The 25,810-nt window shown below is 38.3% G+C and overlaps 1 protein-coding gene across 1 annotated transcript; it reads right to left on the bottom strand.

The window, feature by feature from the left end:
- Positions 1–308: 308 nt before the first annotated feature.
- LOC126162023 (uncharacterized) lies at positions 309–7,985 on the bottom strand. The gene is made up of 3 exons (XM_049918249.1): positions 7,867–7,985; positions 3,260–3,496; positions 309–704 (listed from the first exon to the last, which is right to left on the bottom strand). Exons 1-3 carry the CDS (start codon positions 7,912–7,914, stop codon positions 498–500), a joined length of 492 nt encoding a protein of 163 aa, XP_049774206.1. The 5' UTR covers positions 7,915–7,985; the 3' UTR covers positions 309–497.
- Positions 7,986–25,810: the final 17,825 nt, after the last annotated feature.

The following is a 25,810-nucleotide window of genomic DNA, read 5'->3' as shown; positions in this document are numbered from 1 at the left end:
AAATTAGTAAAGTTTGTATTTTTACCTGACTGAAGTACAGTAGAGAACAACTTGAAGAGTAATATAGAGATGTTTCAAATGTTGTTCAGCTTCTTGGAATGGTTTCCTTGAAAAAGACCGGCCGATTTACTTCCCCAGCCCTGTCCCAACAAGAGCTCGTGACAACTGCGACCTTAAAATACGTAAAACATTATGTCCCATGCAAAAGTGTCAGTATGTAGACTAAAGTTTCCTTAATAAAATTGCAGCGACACCATACAGAAGGTTAATGGGGATAGTTACAATATGGACAATAACAATACTGGACATGAGAGTCAAAGATGTTTATTTTTAAGATTTGGCACTGTTATTGTCAGGAATTTAATCACCAAAGTTGTGTTATTAACAGCTATAAGGGGAAATTTCGGAGTAACGCCATGAACACAGGTACAGATCTCATGTAAACTGCCTCAGCCTCAGGAGCTCCCAATCTCATTTTCAATCACCAGCCCATCTCCTTATGAGGAGCTGGAGGAGCTGGAGTCAGATGCGGAGACAGATGCAGTGTCAGATGTGGAGTCAGATGCAGAGTCAGATGTGGAGTCAGAAGAGGAGTCAGATGTGGAGTCAGATGCAGAGTTGGATGTGGCGTCAGATGCAGAGTCAGATGCGGAGTCAGATGCAGAGTTAGGTGTGTCCCCCTCGGTCTCACTGTCTGCCGATACCTGTAACACGCCAAAATGACTGCAAATGTCACAATCACATGCATATCTTACAAGAAAGTCAATTTCATTATTACAAATTATCATACTGCTTCTAAATAATACAACTTATTCCCCACCATTTCATGATGGTTCAGTATAGTGTTCACAAATTAATCTCTATATAAAATTACAGCTCATTTACAAAATGGTGTAGTATTGTTTCCTTGAAGTCCTTAGTCTTCTGACTGGTTAGATTCGACAGTTTATAAATTCCTCTTTGTGCCAACATCTTCATCTCAGTGCAACACTTGCACCCCACGTCCTCAAATGTTTGTTAGATTTATTACAATCTCCATGTTCCCATGATGTTTTCACCCTATACAGCTCAATTTAATACATGAAAGCTATTCCCCGATGTGTTTAAACATCTCATACCACCCTGTCAGAGTTTTCTACATGTTCCTTTCTTTTGCAGTTCTTGGAGCAACTTCTAATTTCTTGTCGGTCCACTTAATTTTTAACATCTTTCTGTAGCACCACATCTCAGAAACTTAGCTACTCTTTCCCATTGTTAGATATTTCTTTTATTTCTTTCACTGCTTCTTCAATGTTTAGATTGAACAGGAGGGGCAATAGAGTACATCCCGTCTCAAACCACTTTTGATGCGAGTGCACTGTCCTTGGACAGCGCATTTGCAACCAAAACGGCTTTGCAGAACTGTATGAGCCCGTTTCGGGATTTACCGTCCATGTGGTTTCCTTTCTGTCGTGACAGACGAGATTGCTAGGAGCAGAGGAAGTGAGGTCCTCCGTAACGCAAGGAGAGGAACGTTACACATTGAGCAGCCCCAACTCTTTCAAGCAGAATACTCACAACATCTGTACAGTAATTTTATGCATATCTCACGTACTGGTGCTACAACACGGGTTCATATTTTATGCAATATGTAAACCACCAGTTCAGCTGCACGTTTAAATTATTTAACTTTTCACTATCGCTTTGAATAGTGATAAGTGCCTGGGATATTTCGAAGTACTTTGGAACTTACCACAACAGTCTCAGTAGTCTCGTGGTCTATTTACCAATTACAAGTACCACTGCATTATAATAACGGAAAGTCAAGTGGAAGTGAACTAGATACTCACAGTATTTCTATAGGAGGAATCTACCACACGTATTTTCCATTCACGTACTGTGTCAACACTTGATGTCAGAATACTTCAACGGTATTCGTACTGGGTAGCATCGTATCATGAAGCTACTGAAACTGTTCTAGCATGCGGCAAAAACTCCAGAAGAGTCCTGATACTTCTCTCCTGATGATTGTTGAGTGCAAGTTTGTGAACATCAAAGAATTTTAAACTGTGATTCAATGCCTATGTTACATTTACTGAAAATGTCAAACTGTGTCGATAATTGTATGTAACTAGTTTCGGATGGCAATTTGGTATCTCCAGGTTCGTTTTCGTGTTAGTTGCACCTCAGTCACATCGTAACGGAACACAGCATCCGTCAATAGTTAGGACCTACTGCTATAAGACGGTGACTCCAGTGTTTTGCTAATTAAGGATAATGAACTGTGCGTCAGGAAAAATTCCGCATACAGCGTTTGACAGTACATATTACGTTTAATAAATAATTATACTCTTCAAAACTACCAGGTATAACAAGATTGTTCCTATGTCGCATGTCGCTCTCGTTCACCAACAGCCGATGTTCCTTTCATGTAACAAGTATTTTATTCAGAATTCCTCATTAGATGAAAGAGAAGCCTGACCGACTTGACAATGATCGATAAATTAAATACCTAATATTAAAAAATAACAAGTCGGGATGTATAAAAAAATAATTAAGTAAGATTAATTATTAAAATTATTAATTTGTTTGTTCATTCGTGTGACAATTTTTACAAATGTATTGCTTGTAGTAATAGATCAAACCAGAATTGATGTTTGTTTAACCGTACACCATTCAAATATAAAATAGCTACAGGTTTGTTTGAATTACGGGAGCGCGTCACTAAATTATTGGAACACCTGAATTGTCGATTATCTCGCAAAATTCCTTTTACGAAATTGCAAGGTCCAATATGAACCGAAAAACCTAGAGATGAAACCGCTAGGCACTACTGCCAAAGGGACCACGAAGACATGGTTAGATTGATTGTAGTATGCACAGAGGCCGTTAAGCAGTCGTGCTTCTCGTACTCCATACGCGGCTGGAATGGGAAGAAACCCTGGGTATATGGTACAATGCTAAGTATACTTTGTCAAGCATTAACATCGGTTTGCAGAGGGTTTAAGTAGATGTGGAATAAATATCGTTCTACAGCTGGAAAGCTATCTCTCAGCCAAAGAACTAACAGCTACCGTGGAGCCTGTGGTTATTAGTCATTTCGTTACAGAAAACTCGTTATTGTGGCATTAGTGGCCATAAATACTTTGGTAAATAGACCGAATAGACCAGCTAATTACAATGCGCAAAATTCGCTTATAAAGAATATATACTGTATGTAAGCAACGTGTGGAATATTTTCTTATGTGCTAAGAGGCAGACACGAGAAGTGGCTACTCACTGCAGAGCTGCTGTCGTCAGCAGAAGCGGTGGCGTTGGCTGCGGCTTCGCTGCTGCTGTTGCTGACCTGATTAATTGCATCTTGTATGCCCTGGTTGATGTTGTTGGCAATCTCTTGGGCTTGGTCTTTTGCATTTTGCATGCCCTGGTTGATGCTGTTGGCAATTTCTTGGGCTTCGTCTTTCATGTGCTCGACGGCATCTTGGATCACGTTAAAAAACAAGGGTGTCGCCGATATCTTGAATAGAAAAAGGGAGTAGCTTGTCATCATTATCGCATCTCCGTTCACTTTTGTATGAGCATGAGAAACTGAGTCTCAACCTAACAAATCTCAAAAAAATGTTCTTTTAGGAATAAATATGAGGTTATTAGTCCTAGGAGTATAAGAGATATAAGACTGCAGGTTTTCGGGGCCGACGTCTGGTGCTAAAATCTGTGTCGTCAGGCCACATGGTATTCGTCTTCAAATTTCTTCGTTCTTAGACTTTTTGAGCCCTCTTCGGATTACTGAAAAAGCTCCAAGGAATGGGAATGACTGAGGAAATTTGAAGACGAATATGACCTAACGAGTCAGATTTTGCCATCAATTAAGAGCTATGCCATTTTTTGTTTCTAAACAGTGTCTTTCGTGACGTAAAACACCAACTCGCAAAAAAACATTAGTACTGAAGCAGTTCAATAATATATTATGAAACTCCTGAGGAAAATGCGTAAGGATTGTAGGATGACGGTCTGTATGGAATTTTCAGCTGAATAAGCTCCTGTCACAACCGTTATATGCCAAAGCACAAAACAAAAAAAACAAAAAAAACAAAAAAATGTTCCCACTGCCTGGAAGAAAGCGAATCTCACACCCCTCTACAAGAAGTATGGCAGAACTAATTCTCTAAGATATCGTCCAGTCTCATTGAAGTCAATTTGTTGTCAAATCTTATAACATATTCCAAATTCAAACACAATGAGTTATTACTAAGAGAATGGCCGCCTCCATGCTAATAAACATGGTTTCCTAAAACATCGATCTTGGGAAACACAACTTGAACTTCCCTCAGGTTTCATCCTGAAAGCCATGGATCAAAACAATCAGTTGGATGGAGTGTTTCTTGGATTCTGTAAAGTATTCGGCTCGGTACTACACCAAGAGTTCTTAACAAAAGTACTGTTATATGGATCAACAAACAAAGTTTGTGACTGTATTGAGGATTTGGTGACAGAGAAGACGCAAAATTCTATCTTGAATGGAGAGTCATTCACAGAAGTAGAAATAAACTCAGGCGTGGCCAAGGTAAGTTTGCTGGGATCCTTTTTGTTGTTGCTGTATATTAGTGAGCTCGAAAATGACATTAACAGTAATTTCAGACTTTTTACAGATGACTCTGTTACCTATGATGAAGTAGTATCTGACAAACGACACCATTATGCAGACAAATCTTGATAAGATTTTGAAGTGGTGTAAGGACTGACAAATTGTTTCAAATATTCAGAAATACAAATATATGAGCTTCACAAAGAGAGAGAGAGAGAGCTTAGTGTCCAATTACCACCATCTACGAGTCGTAACAATAATCAGTCAGCTCATACAGATACTCGTGTGTAACAATTTGCTGAGATATATGATGGAGTGATCCCACAGTTTCAGTTGTTGACGAGGCACGTGGCGGACTTCATTCCATTGGCTGGTTACTGGAGAAGGAGACTGATTGTAAACCCCTCGTGCGTTCCTCTTTAGAACACCGCTTACGTGTCTGCGCCCCTTACCACATAGCACCAACAGGACATATTCCCCGTACATATTTTGCGTACTGATTGTCACCAAGCTTGTTTGAATCACGGGAGAGCAGCACAGAAATACAGGAAAACCTGAAAGGGTACTCTGCAATATGGGCGCTGATTAATTGTAAGAAATTCTAGTTAAAGAGTTTCAAAAACCAGTAGTAAGTGAATCCACCTGTTACTTCTTCTTCTGATTTCAGAATGGCTGCTTTTGACATACGTAGGCGACAATTAAAAATTAGATAACTATGTACACAACTGGAAACTAGTTGCACGCATAAACTAAACCCTAATTCTTACTCTTAAAGCAGAGCAGAGGAGATTGTCTTCAGTCCAACAAGCTTAAAGTTTCTTAAGTGAAAATACAGTATAGAATCTGTATTTTACTGTCGCTCCAGCGCCTTTCCTGTTTCTGTTGTGCACGTAGTGTGGCAACAAAGCTTGATAGTGCAGCCACTGAGAAATAACACTGCAGACAGTCTAAGATGTAAGTCTTCGGGGCGGCAGCATTTTTCACCTCTCTAATTCCCAAATTGGCGCTTTCTTTCGTTTTTTCGAGGTTACAGCAGCGTTTCGGAACTCTGCCTTATAAATTTTCAACAGGATTACATAGAAATTAAACATGACTCGAGAAAAGGGAGTAACATTCAAGTAGCACAAATAAAATCAAGAATAGTTTCGAAGAACAGATCATTAATCTCAGGATATATGACAAATAAGCAGTGCACACAGATGAAAAAGTGGACAAACAATCACTACATAGTGGGCATTCAACATGATTAAGATGACCTACAGTAGAACAGTTATTGGCAAGAAAAGTGAAACCTAACATACCACATATAAATGCAATTGTATAATTAGTGGTAAGTTAAAATATTTGAGTACAATGCAATACAAAATGTTCACAAGACGAAATTTGGGGAAAGATCCAAATGGAAATTTAACCAGTGCAGTAAGGTACCTAAAAACTTCTGAAACTTGAAGAGACACCTGGGTCAAAAACAGGTTGCTTTAATAACAACAACAAAACAGCAACCAAAACAAGAGTTCTGAACACAACGAATCGGCTGGCTACATTTCCCTATTTTTAAACTGTATACGCATGAAGAAATGAGAAAATTTTTGGCTGGTCCTAATACCAAAGAAAAGTGAATCAGATTATAATTGCTAGAACCAGATATCTAAAATCTTTACAAGCAAAGCACAGAAACATTAATATGAAGAATAACAACTATGTTATGTAAGGATTTGAAACTACTCAAATGATCGAGGAAAAAACAGCATAACTTAGTTCCGTAAAGAAAATGTGCGGTTTATCCAACTACCTCGAAGATTTGCGTTTAGGAGAAGTGAAAAATTGTAAGTTTAGGATTTAAAATATAATTACGATCAAACAGCACGAAGTGACGTTATAATCTCAGAGCGAAGACAAAGATGACAGATTGCAATGGACACTACTTCATAATAGTGATCGACGAGGTAAACGTCTACAGGTAAATTAGAAGATTGGTTAGTTATAGCCAATTTCCACATACCACATACCATATGGCTACGTACTCGACCGTTTAGAGGTTTTTACTTGACTACTTATTTCTATCAAAGAATACCTCTGTTCTATAGATGGAAAAGTAAGGACAAACTATTTTCATCTACATTTAAGAAAACTTATGCTGTATGTCAGACTTTTAATTTTCATGGGTAGATTTTCAAGCAGCTTTATAGCTGTAGATTCCCTATTTTCTGTGCCAAAATTAGAGTCACTAGAGGGAAGTGTTGATCTTCTTCCTTCTGGTGTTGTATTTATGAATATCAATATTATTTTCTAACTGAAATGGATTTATCAACGAAATAACGTATTGAGATGTTGTGTTTATTAATTCTAATTCCTTCAGTTGATGCCTGATAATGTACATGTGTGATGCCAGCACACAATTTTAATTCCTTTCTGTTGTGTAGTGCATGTTCTTTGCATAAGCGAGATTTACGCAATACCTTATCCCGCAAACAGGAGTTTATGAAAATATGTAAAAGTGTTAACTTATTGGTGCCAAGTAGACAACTGTTCTTATGGCAAAAGTAGCTGAATCTAAATACTTTATCAGGTCTGCCTTACGGTTTTTCGTAAATATGACACCCGAAAACCTAGAATTTGTCTATTGTCTTTTGTTGGCACAGCAATTTAAGAGGAGAAAGAATATTTTTTACTGTAAGACACTGGATGAGCTGCGATTTTTAAGAGTTTAACACAAAATAAATTAAAGGATAATTTACTATCCGTATTGATGGTTCTATTTTCTATTTAATTATTATTAGGTTCTGCAGCTTCGCGTTCTAATGAATTTGGTAAACGGAGGAAACCATAGTATTGAAGTATCATTCATATCTTACAGAGATGATATCTGTAATGTACTATCCATGTAGCAGTGAAGAGACCATGGAACCAAATACGAAATGAAGACTATAGGAAACAGCAAAAATTTACTACAAAACAAAAAAGTGATTCGGATTTTCGAATGGACAGAGATATTACAGGGGAAAAACGATTACTAATAGTGTCCTGCCAGCGATGGTAAAATAGTTGCAGAAAAGCAGTTAAATTATAGTAAGAACGATGTCCAATGTAGTAATGGTACAGAAGATTATGATTATGTGGCCCGGTTCCATTAGAAAATAACGCAGTAAGATTTGTGGCTTTGTCTTTCCATGAAACAGATAAAATGTTTTAGTGTAGTTACTAATCTCTTTTAATTGGTTACATATTCAGATGCATCAGGTTATGCACAATAATTTTTTCACTCATTTGACCACAGAATGAACTAGTGGTTTAGGATTTACCTGAGCCACTACGGCCAGAGCGATGACAATCACCAGTTTGGAAGTCATTTTGTTTAATCGACGACTCGACGCAACTGCCTTACGCTAATAATCGCGGGGTATTTAAAGGGCAGGCACTGTCTGTAGCCGCACATGTTGGCAATTTTCACAGGTGTCTTACATTCGTCATCTGCAAACAGCGATCCTTGTGTTTCTGATTACTCAGGTGGACGTATTCTGCCAAAAAATAACTGGTGTTTCTTTGTCATGCGACGACATGTGTCACAGAAAGGAAATTTTCCACTGATCATGCCTTACGAAATAACAGACGTCATGAGCGAGGCTTCTAGATGGAATCAATTAGTTCACTTTTGATGATTGAAGCGTCGGAAACGGGGGTACTTGAAAGGATCTCGTTTTTGACGCTAGCTGGCGTCAGGTCACTTGTTGACCGTGACGGGAAGAGAAGGGTAAATGGTCTGGTTGGTGGGTCTGCTGGTTGCCAGTGACTGTATGTAGTTCTTCAGTCCTGAGGAAACCCCTGCGTTTTAACGATGGAGAGTGAACAGCTTTTTAATATTAAATTTGTGGCAGCAGCTGAAAAATGTCCCGAACTCTACGATTACATGCGTAGTGATTACTCACGAAAGGACATTACTGAAAGACCCTGGAAGAAAATTTCGAAAGAAGTTGTAATGACAGGTAAGTTGGTTCAACTATATTTATAAATACTTAACGTCAACTAGATGATATAACACGTACATCTGTTTTTTCTCAAACTCCAATCTTCTCAATGTCGTTGCCAATTGGTTAAGTAAGCTCTTAAAATATTGGTTGACATCATTCAGCAATCGTTTTCCAATGTTGATGATTCGGCAAACTCAGGTGCACTTCCTTCAAAACATTCAGGACTGTTGCTATAGTCTGTCCAAAGGCGTCATGGGTCCAGATTGTTAGGCAGACAGTGCTAAGACTTGTATTTTGGAAAACAGGAGTTCAAATCCCCGTGAGGGCATCCACGTTTAAGATTTTCGTGGTTTTTCTAAATGGCTTAACGTAAGTGCCTGGATGTTTGAAAAGGCATAGCCGACTTCCATGCCAAATTCAAGTTCGTACTTATTTCTTAATAAGAATAGAAATAAAATATTTGCCATGGCTCAGCACCCTGCAGCAAGTCTTTCAAGTGGACGCCACTTTGGCGACTCGCGTGTCGCTAACCTACCCAGTTAACATACCGGAGAAAAGGAATGTACAATGTAACGAGGAAACTGAACCACGTGTCGTTCCTGTTGAATCTTCACATCGATGAGAGGCGAACCATGCGTTAAACGCAAACTGAAAAATTTCCGTGGTTCGAACGGTAATCGATCCTGCGACCTTCCAGTTTCAACGTGCAACTCGTTCTCAGATGAACTATCCGTCGAATGGGCGTTGAACGTTATCAGTGACCTGTTTGTTCTGAACAAGTGAAATGTGGAGAGGCACGAACGTTGATTCAGCTACAAAATATTTGCAAATCGGTGAAAGACGATATGATAGCCTAGCGCCCTTTTGTAATTTACTTTACTTAACAAAAACGTTATGTATTTCTTTATACAAAGACGAGTGTTTTAATTTTGAGGAATTAAATTTATTTTTAGTGGCTGAGTGCCAGAAGAGATGGAAGAACTTGACGGCTTTCATGTAGGTGACTTGAAATGTGCACTAAGTGGCTTCGTAACCAAATGGAGTAAGCCATATTATATGACAGAAGCTATGCAGTTTTCTCTTCTATTTGTCAAGCAATTTAAGAATTTTTCAGGCAACATGCTTTATGTACCAAAATAGGAAATATATGCAAATATTGGCGAAAATGGCAATGAAATAAATGTCACAGAACAGAACTTCCAACTTCCATTGTCACTTGATCCTCTGCAACCACCAATACCATCACTGATGCTTCCTCCTCGTGATCAGGGAATGTCGAATGCACTGGACACAATATCTAAACACGAAGAGAAACGTGTTGTACGATAAAATGCAGTTGACAACTCATTTGCAGAATATGTAGAAGCAAAGAAAGCGTAGCTTGCTACGGTAAACAGAGTTGTAAGCCAAGAAGTCAAGGCATTGAAAATGGTTATACTAAGTATGCTGCCAGATCTTGACTCAGTACCGATGCTCAAGTTCGTCACTTTAAAACAAAGTGCCTTGAAGCTATTGATGAGATACTGGCATTACCTCCATGCCATCCTCCTAGCCAGCATCCACAATTTCATTTTCATCTCTCTCGTCCTCTGATAGTAATTAGTCGTCCATACGTCAACTTCTCAGTCAGTCTTTATAGTGTCTTCAGGATGAACCAAATGGAGTGAAGATGTTATGAAGCAAATCGCAATCCATTTACCGATGTTAACGATCCTTCATTTGGTAAGGGGCTATAGTGAACTGCTATAAAAGTAAGCAGTACATACAAAGTGTGTCTCCCAACAATCGTGGGCGAATTTTCTCTGGTGTTTCGACAGATATTTGCAATTTAGATTTTGCAAGGTGTAGCTGGAGTCAGTCCAAACCTATACTACTCACCATGTCTTTAATGACACACCCACTGTCAACAGAAAGCGTGGCTTCGTTTCCCGTTACCAATAAAATTATTTTTAAAGTGGAATTTTACGTGCCCGTGCAGTAGAGCCATCACAAGTTACTCTATTTCGATATTATAGTTTTATCGGTCTGCGTTAACAGCGACAGTAAAACACGAAGAGTAATCGGTACTCCAATAGCGAGAGCATTGCCCTGGCCCTGTTACCGCCATGTAGCAGCGCTGCGTTTTGCTGTCCTCATCAACACACACCGATAAAATGAATATCACAATAGACTAATCTGCGATCAGCCTAACGAATGGGTACGTAAAATTCCTCTTTAAAACTGATTTTGTTCGTAAGGGGAAACAAACCAACGCTTTACGTCTACAAAGGGCGTCGCCAGAAAGACGTGATGACTAATATTTGTTAGGGCTGATTCCAGCAACACATTTCAAAAACGAAATTGCAGATGTCTGGCGAAACACCAGAGAAAATGTGACTGACGACTCTTAGGATAGACACCTTGCATACGTAAAAATCGTTGTATTTTAAGATTTACTTTTGAAAACTTCTAAAACTGTTATAAAATAAAGATGAATTTTCGTATCTGAGAGGTACTACTACTGTTTCCATAGAAGTCCCACATTACGTCACATTTATATTTTGTTGTTGAATGGCAGAAGCCATAAGCTGCAACAACTTCACATATAATTCTACGGTTGAAATGAAATTAATTTAATATATCCAGAATGAGATTTTCACTCTGCAGCGGAGTGTGCGCTGATATGAAACTTCCTGGCAGATTAAAACAGTGTGTCGGACCGAGACTCGAACTCGGGACCTGTTGCCTTTCGCGGGCAAGTGCTCTACCAACTGAGCTACCCAAGCACGACTAACGCCACTCCACACAGCTTTACTGCTGCCAGTACCTTGTCTCCTACCTTCCAAACTTAACAGAAGCTCTCCTGCGAACCTTGCTGAACTAGCACTCCTGAAAGAAAGGATATTGCGGAGACATGGCTTAGCCACAGCCTGGGGGATGTTTCCAGAATGAGATTTTAATTTAATATATTTTTGATCCATCTCCTTTGGTACTATGAATAACTCAAAATATTACATTTATTTTGAAAAGAACCTATAGGCTTGAGACATAAAATTTGTGCGGGAAGCGTCGAAACACCCAATTTTATACAATTAAAAGCTCCCGGTTTACTGCAGACACACCATTTTAAGTTACAAAGGAAATACAGACAACAGTTATGTAGTGTACTGAAAGTGTAATTTGAAGAAAAAATAATAATTACGCGGATGAGAGCAAATGAACGAGAAAAAAAATACAGGGAATATTCTTTTTTGTACCTTTCCCAATCCCTGTTGTTCTATAATATTACATTATCGCGTGCAAGTGAAGAATGAAAACAGGGAATCTCCGACAAATAAAAACACAATGGTGCTCACATACAAACAATTTTAAACAACAAAAACCGCTACATTCCTGTGTGTTTATATCAAAAGACAATCTGAGTGAATAACATAAAAATAACTGACAAAAATCAAAGAATAGGAATTATTTTGTATTACTTAATATAATTCAAATATAACCGTGAAACAAACGTTTATATGCAGTATTTCCATGACAATAACTCAGATGCACTTGGTCTGAGTAATTTGTTAACGGTTTCTTACTACATTTGCCGGTACATTAGCGCAAATTCTAATGCCTTTAACAACTTATAACATTGTAAAATCACCATCCGTTTCATGAACTTTTCAAAACGTGTCAGTATGTACTGAACACCTTCTCGTTTGCACACATGATCATAGAGATCACAAACACCTTTCACCATATCATTTAGTTCGGTGAATTCCTGCGACATAGCGTGTCTTCCAGTACCTGAATTTCTTTTTGTGTATTCAGAATACACATCTAACCTTTTTTCTTCGTCTTGTTAAACAATAGTTAAATTTTTTCCCCCCGATCTAGGTCTTTTGGAGAATGATCTCATTACGTAGTATGATATAACAAGTGCTTCGTCTGCCAAAAATTAATAGTGAAATGGACTCTCATTTTATTGTAGTGGAGATGGATTATCAAGGCTTGCAAGTATTATACAATGTTTTCTCCCAGAAGCGCGTTATATTCCTCCGACACTGTTCCTTCGAAGAGAACCAGCCCAGACCACAATACATAATCCATCAGCATCGCGATTTCATTTGTAATTGAAGTACCTTCAATCAGTATTCGCAAATTTTTCAGTTCTGACATGCTTACCATCCAGTGCACCAATACATCTCGAAATCTTCCTCAGTTGACCAATGCGTTCAGTTACCTTATTCCAGTCCTTGGCTTTTGGTACGTTTCCTTGAGCACATCGAAAAATATTTTTGTGGCCACTATGATGCCTGTAATCGTTTCTCCTTGTGCAAAATAAAATTAAAGTACTGGTACATATAAATAAAATCATTTCATACGTTTGTGCTATTGCTTTAACCACGATTTCCTACTTCTTATAGTTTTTTTAGTTTATAGCAATGAGATCTTATTTTTTTCTAAGTGCAAGAGAACGGAGAGGGGGAATATCTTAGGGTCTTGTACGGAACATGAAAGTTGTGAAAGGTGGCTACACTGAGCCACAGCGCCAGAGATCGCGCCAGAGAGTATTGTTCCGCCACCTCCACTGGCAGTGATTATTGAGAAGTAGCGGCAGGCAGTTCTTACCGAGAAGTTGTGGTGGACACTGCTTGTCGTGAAGTCAGAGTGAGATGTGGTAGTGGAGAGTGTTGTTTCATGTTTTATGCAGTGGTTTGATGGGAGAGATAGCAGATGTTGTTCTAATGGAGATATTGTAATGGTCAGAGTGCATTTCGTCAATATATATGGAGGTATTTTCTTTTATTCTTTTATTATTTCAGTGACCTAAATAATGCATCATTACAGGTTCAGTCAACAAAGCATCTGGCTTGTGTTCTTGTATTAGAGTGTAATTTTGGTTTTCTTGCACAATTATAGTATTTCTAATTTTCTTTTATCACGTCAGTGTAATTGGTATTTAAAAATTCTTGTCTTGTTTAAGAAGAACCGTGCCAGATGTGCGTTGATTCATACTACCACATACAGAACAGCTACACTTGTGTTTGTTGTTTCGTAGGTTTTATAGTTGCTGGGGACTTAATTAATTAATTATATTAATTGAAATTTTCATTTCATTCCTTGTTGTTGTTCTATGCAGTCAGATTGCGTACAAAAACTAGTCTGGGCCAGCCGTTTACGAGACTTGCGTAATCGGACAGACAGCTACAAAAAAAAATATTTTCATTAATATTTAAATAAAGCCCCCATGCACGTGGCGACCGCTGCTTCGGATCGTCCCTTGGAATTCTTCTGATTGTAAAAATAGTAGACAGTAGTATTGTTGTAGTAATTTGTAGTTTAGTAATTGTAGTTATATTGCATGTGTAGATTTGGTAATTGTCATTCTTCTTATGGTATTTCATAATTTAATTTTGTTGTCTTGTATACGCGTTTGACGATTTAGTGCAATTATTTCAATTGTTCGTCAATCGTGTTTGAGGGAAACATTTCGAGTGAATGGTATTGTTGGACATAAGGAGGCATTGTGTGTAATTTTCGTACAGTGACGAGTTTTGTATGTTTTGTAAATGATTACGCGATCAATGAAAAAGGCAAAAATGATGGATAGTGAGAATGACGAAATTGTTGACATGGCGAACTCGCCAACACAGGGGAACAGTATGATGAATAATGAAGTGGAAAACAATTTAATAAGTCGGGAAAATAGTCCGGAACCATTTCAAAATTTTTCTCAATCAGAAAATTCACAGAATACGAGATTAACGATAGAAGATTCTGAAATATTATCGAACACAGATAGCGTTATGGCTATGCAGAAGGAAGTTAGATTTGCGGGAAATGTTAGGGGCGAAAATAATTTCGAACCGGCTAATATGGAGCAGTTGATGGATGCTATATTACATTTGGGATCACAGATGGGAACTTTGCGATCTGAATTAAAAACAGAGATGGGAACTTCGCGATCTGAAATTAAAACTGATATGGGAACAATGGGATCACAGATGGAAACTTTGGCAACACGATTAGAAACTGATATGGAAACAATGGAAACACGGTTAGACTCATTGGGATCACAGTTAGGATCTGAATTTAAAACAGAGATTGGAACTTTGGAAACACGGTTAGACTCACGAATAGGGACATGTTTCAAAACATGAATGATGATTTAAAGAAAGAAATTCGAGAAGAAGTACAACCGATTTTGAATGCTCACAATAATAGATTAGTTGCAGTAGAGGTTAGACAAAGGGAACAGGATAGAGAACAGGAAGAAAGAGATCGCGTGATAGTACAGAAATTTTCAGAGTTAAATTTACAACGTGCAAAAGATAAGGAAGAAATATTTGAGAGAATCGAGGAATCCGTACCAAATGACAGATTAAATAACCTAACACAACAGTATGAACAGTTAACTACTAAATGCGTTAATACTGAAACGCGAGTCGCGACACTTACGGAAGACATAAATAAACAGAAAGAACAAATTGGTGACTTATCGGAAAGAGTGGAGGAGATTTCAGATAAATTGACAAATCTTAGTTTAAATGGGGACAGAGATTCAAATGACACAGCTCCATTGCCATTTTCAGAAACCGAAGAGTACCAGAGCATAAATAAACATGTTGAAAATCAGGGAAAATTTAATGAACGCGTGAAAAGGGAATTTGAGGCATTAAAAAAGCAAGTCAAACAAATTGAAGGCGAAATCGTAGCAAAAGACGGCAAAAGAAATTTAGAATTACAGATACCAGAGGGGTTTGAAGAAAATAATTTGTTTCATTTACTGAATGCAACAAGAGAGCGCCAGGCGCGCGAACTTGACAATAATCGACATTGGGACTGGGACAGACGCGGTAGGTCTTTGTCGCCACGAGGCGAAAACTTTGACTATAAACACTTTTTGACTGTTCGGAAATTTAAGATCTTCCGCAATTCTAAGAATGACATACATCCATGTGCATGGTTAGATCAATTTATGTACGCACTTCCACCAAATTGGCCACTAAGTCACAAACTGGAATTTATGTGTGGATATTTAGAAAACGAACCGGCGACGCGGATGCGCGCACTCATTAGAGATTGTAATAATCTGAATGATTTTTATCATGCATTTCTATCGGCATATTGGTCCGAAAACACGCAAGATAGAGTCAAACATAGTCTGATTATGCAGCGTAATTTCAAACAGTCTGAGTTCCGCACGCCGGCAGAATAATTTGAAGACATGATTCGAAACAATCAGTTCCTTTCCAACCCTTACAGTCCGACTGAATTAATTCGCATTTGTTTAACTAAGCTGCCACAATCCATAAGACAGATTGCTTTAGCCGGAAGATGTAAAGACGACATTGAGACTTTTAAGACTTTGTTGCAAGAACTTGAGTATGACAACGACGACGGGACTTCTTGTAACTTTTTCAGTAACAGTAATTACAATAGATTTTCAGAGAAAAGGGATAGTGATCGGAACGGGCGTTATATGGGTAACTTTGAGAATGACAGACGTAACAGACAGGACAATAGATACCAGCCTTATGACAATAACAGACGTTCTAACAGAAATTACACAGACAATTATAATAACGGTAATTCGTACCGGAATGATCAATCATACGGAAACAGTAATCGGTATTATCAAGACAGAAATTATTCAAACAGTAATAGAAATTCTTACTACAGAAGTAATCAAGGTAGTAGATACAACAATAATTTCAGAAGTGACAGTCGAAATTATACAACAAGTAGTTATGCAGACAGACAGGAAAACAGAAATTTTAATAAAAGACACAACCAAGAATTTGTATCTAACAGACAGGAGGAACCTAATTGGCATCCTCCACGTGACAGAACTTCAGAGAGACAAGTGCAAATCGTAGAAATGGATCCGCGAAATGACGCGAATAATCAAAGACGTGACGCAAACAATCGACAATGACTAGCAGCTTCGGCTTCTGGCAGCAATATAGACGGTTCAGAAAGTAATGACACTACGACTTTACACTACGTACGCCTGGAAGACATGAGAGACATTTTGTTAGACGAAAAGGAAAATAATGTAGACGCATTTTTACATCCTGTTATTGAAGTATGTGTGGATAAGAATAAGTTCACTGCAGTTTTAGATTCTGGGAGCCCATTGAATGTCATTAGTGAATCAGTTTTTCGTATATGTGAAAGAACTATTGCCTGTCCTGTGTTACCTGTCTCTAAAACTACAATTCGAGGAGCGATTTCTGGAAAAAGTGTAGAAGTCAAACAACAAACCAACCTAAATTTCAATTGTCAAGGATACGAATTTTCTGCTAATTTTATTATTGTTCCATTGCTCAGCACACAAATTATATTAGGTATGGAGTTTCTTAACACACATAAGGCAATTTTGAACTTTAAAGAAGGAAGTGTGAATTTGACTGTTGCCGGAATGCCGAAATGTTTGAAATTTTTCGAGTGTTTAACAAGATCTGAGTCAGATACAAAATGTTTAAGGTTTCTTACTTCTGATGTTTTCGTTGAGCATTATGACGACAGTGTGTTTATTCATGACAATGACAATAGATACAGAGACGCGATGGATGATATAATTAATAGCGAAGAATTAATTAATGAAAAGGTTAAGAAAGCTGAATTGCCAGATGACGTTGCAAGAGAAGAGCTGCACCAAATTTTGACTTCACATGCTACAGTATTTAGTCATCACACAGGAACTATACAAGGCTTACAATATTTACTTAAAGTAAAAGAACACACTCCATTTCGGGTTAAAACGTACGCTATTCCTTTGGCTTACAGATACAAGGTTAAGAATGAACTTCAGTACATGTTAGATAAGGGCATTATTGAGCCTGCAGTCAGTCCTTATACTAGCCCATTACACGTTGTTCTTAAAAAGGATGGGTCAATTCATTTGGTTCTGGATTCCAGACAGATAAATAATATCGTCATTCCTGAAACTGACCGTCCACAAAATTTAGATGAACTTCTTCAACATTTTCATGGAATTAAAGTTTTATCCACGATTGATATGCGCGCAAGGTTTTGGCAAATAGAACTCCACCCTGATTGTAGAAAATATACTGCCTTTTTAGCCTTTGGTAACTGTTACCAGTTTCGGAAATTACCGTTTGGACTTACTGTATCTTCAGCAGCATTAATTCGTAGCTTAAATGAAATTTTACCTGTTTATCTTCGTGACAACATTACTTCGTACGTTGACGACATTCTTATTGCTAAACGTTCTTGGACTGAGCACAACAAAATTTTGGATTCATTGTTACGTATCTTTGCAAGAGTTGGCATTACTGTGAACTTGGAGAAATCTGAATTTGGTCGTTCACAGGTGAAATTTCTCGGTCACATTATTTCTACAGAAGGCATTCTTCCTGATCCAGAAAAACTTGACGCTATTCGTAATTATGCTGTTCCTACCACAAAACGTGATGTTCGTAGTTTCCTTTGTGTCTGTAATTTTCTTAGACGCTTTGTTAAATTGGACGATTTGGCCACACCTCGTTTATGTGAACTATCTGGAAAGAAATCTAATTGGTGTTGGGATGAGGAAGCTCAATCAGAATTTGAACAACTTCGTGATGCTTTAGTTGCTGCTCCACTTCTTTCACATTCGGATTTATCTAAAGATTTTTGTTTGGCAACGGTCTCATCATACAAAGGGCTAGGTGCACATTTATTTCAAGAGATAGAAGAAAACGGCGTTGTAGTACAAAAGATTATTGCATTTGGAAGTCGTGTTCTTTCTAAATCAGAAAAGAATTATTCGATTACGGAACTTGAAGCTTTGGCTGTTGTTTGGGCTTTCACAAAATTTCGCACATTTTTGTTTGGCAGACATACTACGGTTTATACCGATCATCGAGCTCTGGAATTTCTTATGTCAACAAAATTAACTCACGGCAGATTGTCACGATGGGCGTTGTACCTACAGGAATTTGATTTTAGTATTGTTTACATACAGGGTTCTTCAAATATTGTTGCTGACCCTTTATCACGTGCACCTATGGGTTTGAAACAAAGTGCTGAAGAGGACTGCAAGGAAAACAATTATTGTTTGATGTATATTCAAGGTGTTGCGTTTGAGAACTTTATTTCGTCTTCGCTCCAGCACATCGCTAAGGAGCAAAATAAGGATCCAATCTGGAAGGAAATTAAGGAGAAGTGGAGGAGAAAGGAAAGCGTAGCGATTAGACAGCATTATTTAGTTCGCAATGACATTCTTTTTAAACGAAAATCGGTCGACAACTCTGTTTGGTTAGTTTGTATTCCTGATGAGTGGGTTAATAAATTTATTTGGTATACGCATTTCAGTTATGCACACATTGGTCACAGAAAATGCTTTCATAAATTACGAGAAAATTGCTACTTCAATAATATGGAAAAACGTATTCGATTTGTTCTTGCCAAATGCAAATTATGTCAAAAGGCTAAGCCGGCAACAGTTTCTCACAGAGCACCGTTGTTTCCTATCATTCCAGCGAAATTAAAGGACATGGCTGCAGTTGATTTGTTCGGTCCGGTGGTTCGTTCTACTAATGGTTTTGCGTACATTTTCGTAGCAGTGGAGTTGACATCAAAATATGTGTGTTTTACACCTTTACGCAAAGCAACAGCTCGTTCAGTATCTAACGCTTTCATCAAACATTTTCTTAAAGAAGTGGGTCATGTTGATAAGGTTATATCAGATAATGGATCACAGTTTCGTTCTAAAATTTGGCTTCGTACTCTACGGCGTCGTAAGATTAAACCAATTTTCATTTCACTTTTTCACCCCCAATCTAACGCTTCAGAGAGATGGATGAAGGAAATCAATAAATTGTGTCGTCTTTATTGTCATCAGAGTCACAGAACTTGGGATCAGTATCTTCATATTTTTCAAAACATTCTGAATGAACTCCCTAGTGACTCAACTTCTTTACCACCTATACTGATATTAAAAAATAAAGCACCGACAAATCGCATTTCTGAAATCGTTCCTTTTCCGCCTTCACGGAAACTGCGGCATTCTGAAGTTGTCAACCTAGCTCTACAAAATATTGCATCTGCGGTTGCTAGAAGAGAGAAATCAGCTAAGCGTCCTGGTCGTTTAAAAAATCTTGTCAGTTGGTCAGAAGGTGTTAATTAAGTCTCACCGTCTGTCTCACAAAGGAAAGGGCTTGTGTCGCAAATTTTTTCTGCTTTATAACGGTCCATATAGAATTCGTAAAATTATTCATGATAACACTGTCGAAGTAGAAACTCTGAAATCACGACGCTCTAAGGGAATACATCATATATCTAACGTAAAAATTTTTGTGGAATGACATACTTGTGAGAAACTAACAGCTACATGTAAACACGCAGAGAGTACAAGGATACCGGGGTGTGTTTTGGCGGCGGCACATACTCAAAGCAACAGTCAAGTCTGCGCGCCGCACAGGGCAGTCGTTGACCGCAAACAATTGCTTTCTACGTCACGCGCCTACAGCTGATCGAGCGCTCAGTGCGAATGCACTGACAGCCATAAACAAATACGTTATTAACATTCAGTATTTTTCAGGATACGGTTCTATAAAATATTTAAGAACTTCAGGTAAATTCTGTGCGTGTCCGACGTTAAGACGACTTGCTATCGAGAAATTTTCAGGAAGAATGTAATTTCCAAGAAGAAACTAATAAACTAAAAAAAAAAGGTAACTGTTAATTGAGTTCATTTTCAGGTAACATATTTCCACTTAGGTATGTACTTTAGACGTAATTTGCTGCTCGCGATTACGTGATTCATACTTTGTGCTAAATTTCATGTTCTATGAATTTACTTGTGAAGGGCCGTGCTTGCGTACATTAACTGATTTTGACAATGATTATTAATGAACTGAGTTGTAACTTGTGTATATTATGCATCGCTTGGCTGCTATGTTTTTTCAATGATGTCATATTTTTTAATTATGTGCCTGCTGTGCTTATTTATTTAAATTATAATTGTCACCTGATTAATTGTGCTGACTGTGGTTATGTATGTAGGTTACACTTTGTCATTTATCTGCTTGCGCCTTCATGTTTACTTATTAAGATTACATATGAACATTTATTTGCTTATGCTGATATGATGCTAATGACCTGTTTATTACGTAAGATATATGTTTACTGCTATGCGTATGGATTGCATATTTATACACTTCTGTTTGTCGTCACAACTACTCTTTAATTTAGTATATAGAAATGCTGATATACTGTGTATAAACATAGAGTTTAGGTCACACTATTGTATTAATTACAGATTGTTCGCTTGGCAGAGCCTCGTTGTAAGAATTGTGCCGCATCCACTTGTTGACATTCTGTTCACTACTGGTATATTTACTCGCTATTGCATGATTTGCTTACGCTCAGTGCCTTATAATTTTTACATAAGAAAATGAACTGCAGTAATTCGACGAGCGACTTTAGTACAAGAAACGTCATAGAAATCACATGAGCTGGAGGTTTTATGGAAGCTGTATAAAATTATGCTAATAGGAAGGAAGCTAACGACATGACATACCAAAACTAGGTTTAGACCATTGACAGTTATTACACTGCATTTTTCGTGAGCAACTGAAATAGGAAGTGACACTTGACACAAGAAATACTCCACATGTTTGCTTCTGTTTGCCATAATTCTTGAAGTGGTGTCCACACTGTGAAAAATTAGGATCATTCACACTCCGTAATCGTACTAAATTACTGAGAGTTATTCGAACTAAGTCTGTTACAGGTCATGTATGCATTCTTTGTTTATAATTCATAATGAGTAGAAGATTTTGGTCAGATGGATTACACAGAGGTTGTGTGTTGACAGTGTGTCTTCGGATTGTATGGGATGATGAGGTTTGCATTAGAATTTTATCTGTACTTATTCGAGGAGACTGACTAGGGGAAAGAGTTGTTATGGAAGTGAAATGATATTGGCAATAAGGTTTATATGTATCGACGTATTGAAGAGGTATTATTGAGGTATTGAGATTATATGAAGTTGATTGGAGTTTTGGTGTATAAGAGGTAAAGTAAGTGAGGTGCATATTTTTTTTTTTGTTTGTTGGTCTATATGGAACAAGGAGGATGAAGATAGCAGACTAGAACACTAAAATGGAAGGAAGATTGTCTACACACACTTTGTTAAATCACTAAGCAGTATGTACTTTGTTTTGGGAGAGAGGAAGTGTTTGCATATCTTGGCTCACTGACAGTTGTTCAGCAACCGTACATTTTGATCTGGCTTGGCAAACATTGGTCTTGACATGATGACTATGACGTTGACTTAACTATTATTGACTGTTATACATTGCTGCCACTACCACTTGATACACATGATGAACATCAAATTTTGACAGAATTGCAATTACTCAGTTAACACTATTCAATTACACAGTAGTACTTAATGTGGATGAAAGATGAGTGAGTGTGTTTTGTGTGTTGTCCTTTCCTAATCCTACCCACCTATCTCCTAAATATTATTTTATTTGTTTGTAGTGGCTTGCACTGACACCCATAAATATTATAGGTTTACTGATGTTTGTGATAGTTAATATGACAATTATCTGACATCATTTGTGTGTTTATTAGAATTTGTATGTTTAGTGTAAGAGCATTGTAAAAGCATTTGTATGTGTATTCAAACTATTGTTCATGCTTGAACTGTCTGAGTAGTGATGGTGAATATTATGAACTGTTACCTGCACTTTTCAACATGATGTGTGACACTTAGAAATGTTTAATTTCTGCTGATGAACTGTGTGATCAGTGATAGTAAATATTATGGACTGTTACTTGTACTTTTTCTACATGATTGGTGCCACTAGGACATGTTTAATTTCTGCTGATGAACAGTGTGATCAGTGATAGTGAATATTATGGACTGTTACTTGTGTTTTTTCTACATTATTGGTGCCACTAGGACATGTTTAATTTCTGCTGATGAACAGTGTGATCAGTGATAGTGAATATTATGGACTGCTTTCTGCACCTGCTCAACACTACTGGGTGCCACTGGTGGACTGCTTCTACTGAGATGATGTCACCTGATGGTGTCTGCACCTACTCAACATTGCTGGGTGCCACTGATGGACTGCTTCTACTGAAATGAAGTCACCTGTTGGAGTCTGCACCTGTTCCACAATGCTGGGTGCCACTGACGGACTGCTTCTACTGAAATGATGTCACCTGATGGTGTCTGCACCTACTCAACATTGCTGGGTGCCATTGATGGACTGCTTCTACTGAAATGATGTCACCTGTTGGAGTCTGCACCTGTTCCACAATTCTGGGTGCAACTGATGAAACTGTTTCTATTGAAATGATGTTGCTTCTTGCTGTCTGCACCTACTCAACATTGCTGGGTGCCACTGATGGACTGCTTCTACTGAAATGATGTCACCTGATGCTGTCTGCACCTGTTCCACAATGCTGGGTGCCACTGATGGACTGCTTCTACTGAAATGATGTCACCTGATGGTGTCTGCACCTACTCGACATTGCTGGGTGCCACTGATGGACTGCTTCTACTGAAATGATGTCACCTGATGGTGTCTGCACCTACTCGACATTGCTGGGTGCCACTGATGGACTGCTTCTACTGAGATGATGTCACTTGTTGCTGTAGCACCTATTCAACATTGCTGGGTGCTACTGCTGGAACTGTCTACTACTTGTTTCTTGAACTATGGAAAGGATTTATGTGAATATTTGTATAAACTGATTTTTTGTGTATTACTGTTTGTGAAAAGTTATGAGACTCTTAGCTGTACATATTCGTCATTGCTGACGCTATTGATTGAACTGTTTAACCACATGATATTTGTGTAAACTATTATGTAAAGTCATATGTATGAAAAAATTTGTATTCCTTACTGTATTTTATATTAGGCTATTGCAAGGTCAGTGCAAAGCCAAAATTTTATCTAGTTATATGATATTTACGTATTAATATTATCTTCTATTTTTGTCTGTATTTTTTTTGACGAATTTGGTGGTACTTTCACCACCAATGCTGGCAAAAATACCATCAAATTCTAGCCCGTGGAGGAGGGGCATATGAAAGGTGGCTACACTGAGCCACTGCGCCAGAGATCGCGCCAGAGAGTATTGTTCCGCCACCTCCACTGGCAGTGATTATTGAGAAGTAGCGGCAGGCAGTTCTTACCGAGAAGTTGTGGTGGACACTGCTTGTCGTGAAGTCAGAGTGAGATGTGGTAGTGGAGAGTGTTGTTTCATGTTTTATGCAGTGGTTTGATGGGAGAGATAGCAGATGTTGTTCTAATGGAGATATTGTAATGGTCAGAGTGCATTTCGTCAATATATATGGAGGTATTTTCTTTTATTCTTTTATTATTTCAGTGACCTAAATAATGCATCATTACAGGTTCAGTCAACAAAGCATCTGGCTTGTGTTCTTGTATTAGAGTGTAATTTTGGTTTTCTTGCACAATTATAGTATTTCTAATTTTCTTTTATCACGTCAGTATAATTGGTATTTAAAAATTCTTGTCTTGTTGAAGAAGAACCGTGCCAGATGTGCGTTGATTCATACTACCACATACAGAACAGCTACACTTGTGTTTGTTGTTTCGTAGGTTTTATAGTTGCTGGGGACTTAATTAATTAATTGTGTTAATGAAAATTTTCATTTCATTCTTTGTTATTGTTTCATGCAGTCAGATTGCGTAATAATACTAGTCAGGGCCAGCCGTTTACGACACAGCGTAATCGGACATACAGCGACAGAAAATTAAAAAGTATTTGCATTGCATTCTTATATCTTTATTTTAATTAAGCCCCCATGCAGTTGTACAGGGAGACATCAAGTGCATTAATAGTGGGAACTGCACTAATTCACGGAGTAATGTTGGTAGAGAGGTAAAACTTGACGCACAAGTTTGAAATAACTAGAGTTTTTTTTTTGGAACCAAAAACGAGTGTAAAAAGCAGCTGACAGATGGCCATGGCTGACGAAGCCTATTTCACATTTTAAGCGTTTGTCGACACCCGCAACTGCCCGCAACAACCCGCAACCGTTCCTCTACAATGACAGATACTCTCGTGCCGTTATGGTTGAAGAGTCCACAGCTCGTGGTCAAATGATTGCTGGCTTGCATCGTAGCTCGGTGTATTTGTTCAGGGGGCTGGTCATACTCTGTTTCTGTCGAAGGAATAAGACAGATGTCATGGCGCTGCCAGCACAAAACTGCAGAAGAAATCGTAGAACTATCGAGGAAAACCCATTTCATGACAAGAAAATCACGGTGTGGTGTGAATTTACCACATCAGTCGTGATCGGACTATTTTTCTTCGAGGAAATGCGGGCTGCTGCTTTTCAAACTACTAGCGTGACAGTTTCGAGGTATGCCAATATATTACAGAATCGCATCAGCCGTAGTGTTGTTGTTGATAAACACCTGCTGTTAGGTAGGACTTCTATGCAGGATAACGCCTCACCTCATACTGCTGTATGTGTGAAAGACCTCCTGCGGACATCGTATGGTGATGACAACGTGCTGAGCTGCCACTTCTGTCGTGCTTAGCCTCCCAGGTCCCCAGACCTCAATCAGCTTGATTACTGGTTGTGGGCTTACTTGAAGTCGCAAGTCCGAACTCATTAGGGATGTTAAAAAGACAATATTCGACGGCACTATCTTACCATACCTGCTGATTACAGTACTGTTCACAGTACTGTCCCTCGACTACAGGTATTGCTGATGAATGACGGCCGACACGGTGAGGATTTGTTATAAACAAAACTTTCCTAACATCAATTGTTATGCTAATTATTGCTTTAATATTATATGAAGCGCCATCTGTTTGTCATACTGCGCACTTTTTTTGTTTCAATAAAATCCCATGTCATTTCAAGCATTTTTACATGTGTAGGTACATAATATAGTGAAGGATTGAATTTTCAAATGTTAACTTTTGGATCACCCTGTACTTATTTAACTTGTGTATAATGATGTCAATGCTTTATTGCCATGGAGTGATTAGTATCCGTTCCTCTACAATGACAGATGCTCTCGTGCCGTTATGGTTGAGGAGTCCACAGCTCGTGGTCAAATGATTGCTGGCTTGCATCGTAGCTCGGTGTATTTGTTCAGGGGGCTGGTCATACTCTGTTTCTGTCGAAGGAATAAGACAGATGTCATGGCGCTGCCAGCACAAAACTGCAGAAGAAAAACGACGAACAACCAGATGGAAAGAAAGAAAGCGGTTTGCATCACTATCTCCATATTGCGGGGTCCTAGATTTGATTACCAGTTAGATGGGAGACTTTTTTCCCTCGGGGACAATGTGT

Source organism: Schistocerca cancellata, chromosome 2 (genome assembly GCF_023864275.1).
Source record: "Schistocerca cancellata isolate TAMUIC-IGC-003103 chromosome 2, iqSchCanc2.1, whole genome shotgun sequence".
In the NCBI taxonomy this organism is placed as follows: domain Eukaryota; kingdom Metazoa; phylum Arthropoda; class Insecta; order Orthoptera; family Acrididae; genus Schistocerca; species Schistocerca cancellata.
This window is presented reverse-complemented; position numbering and strand designations above follow the sequence as displayed.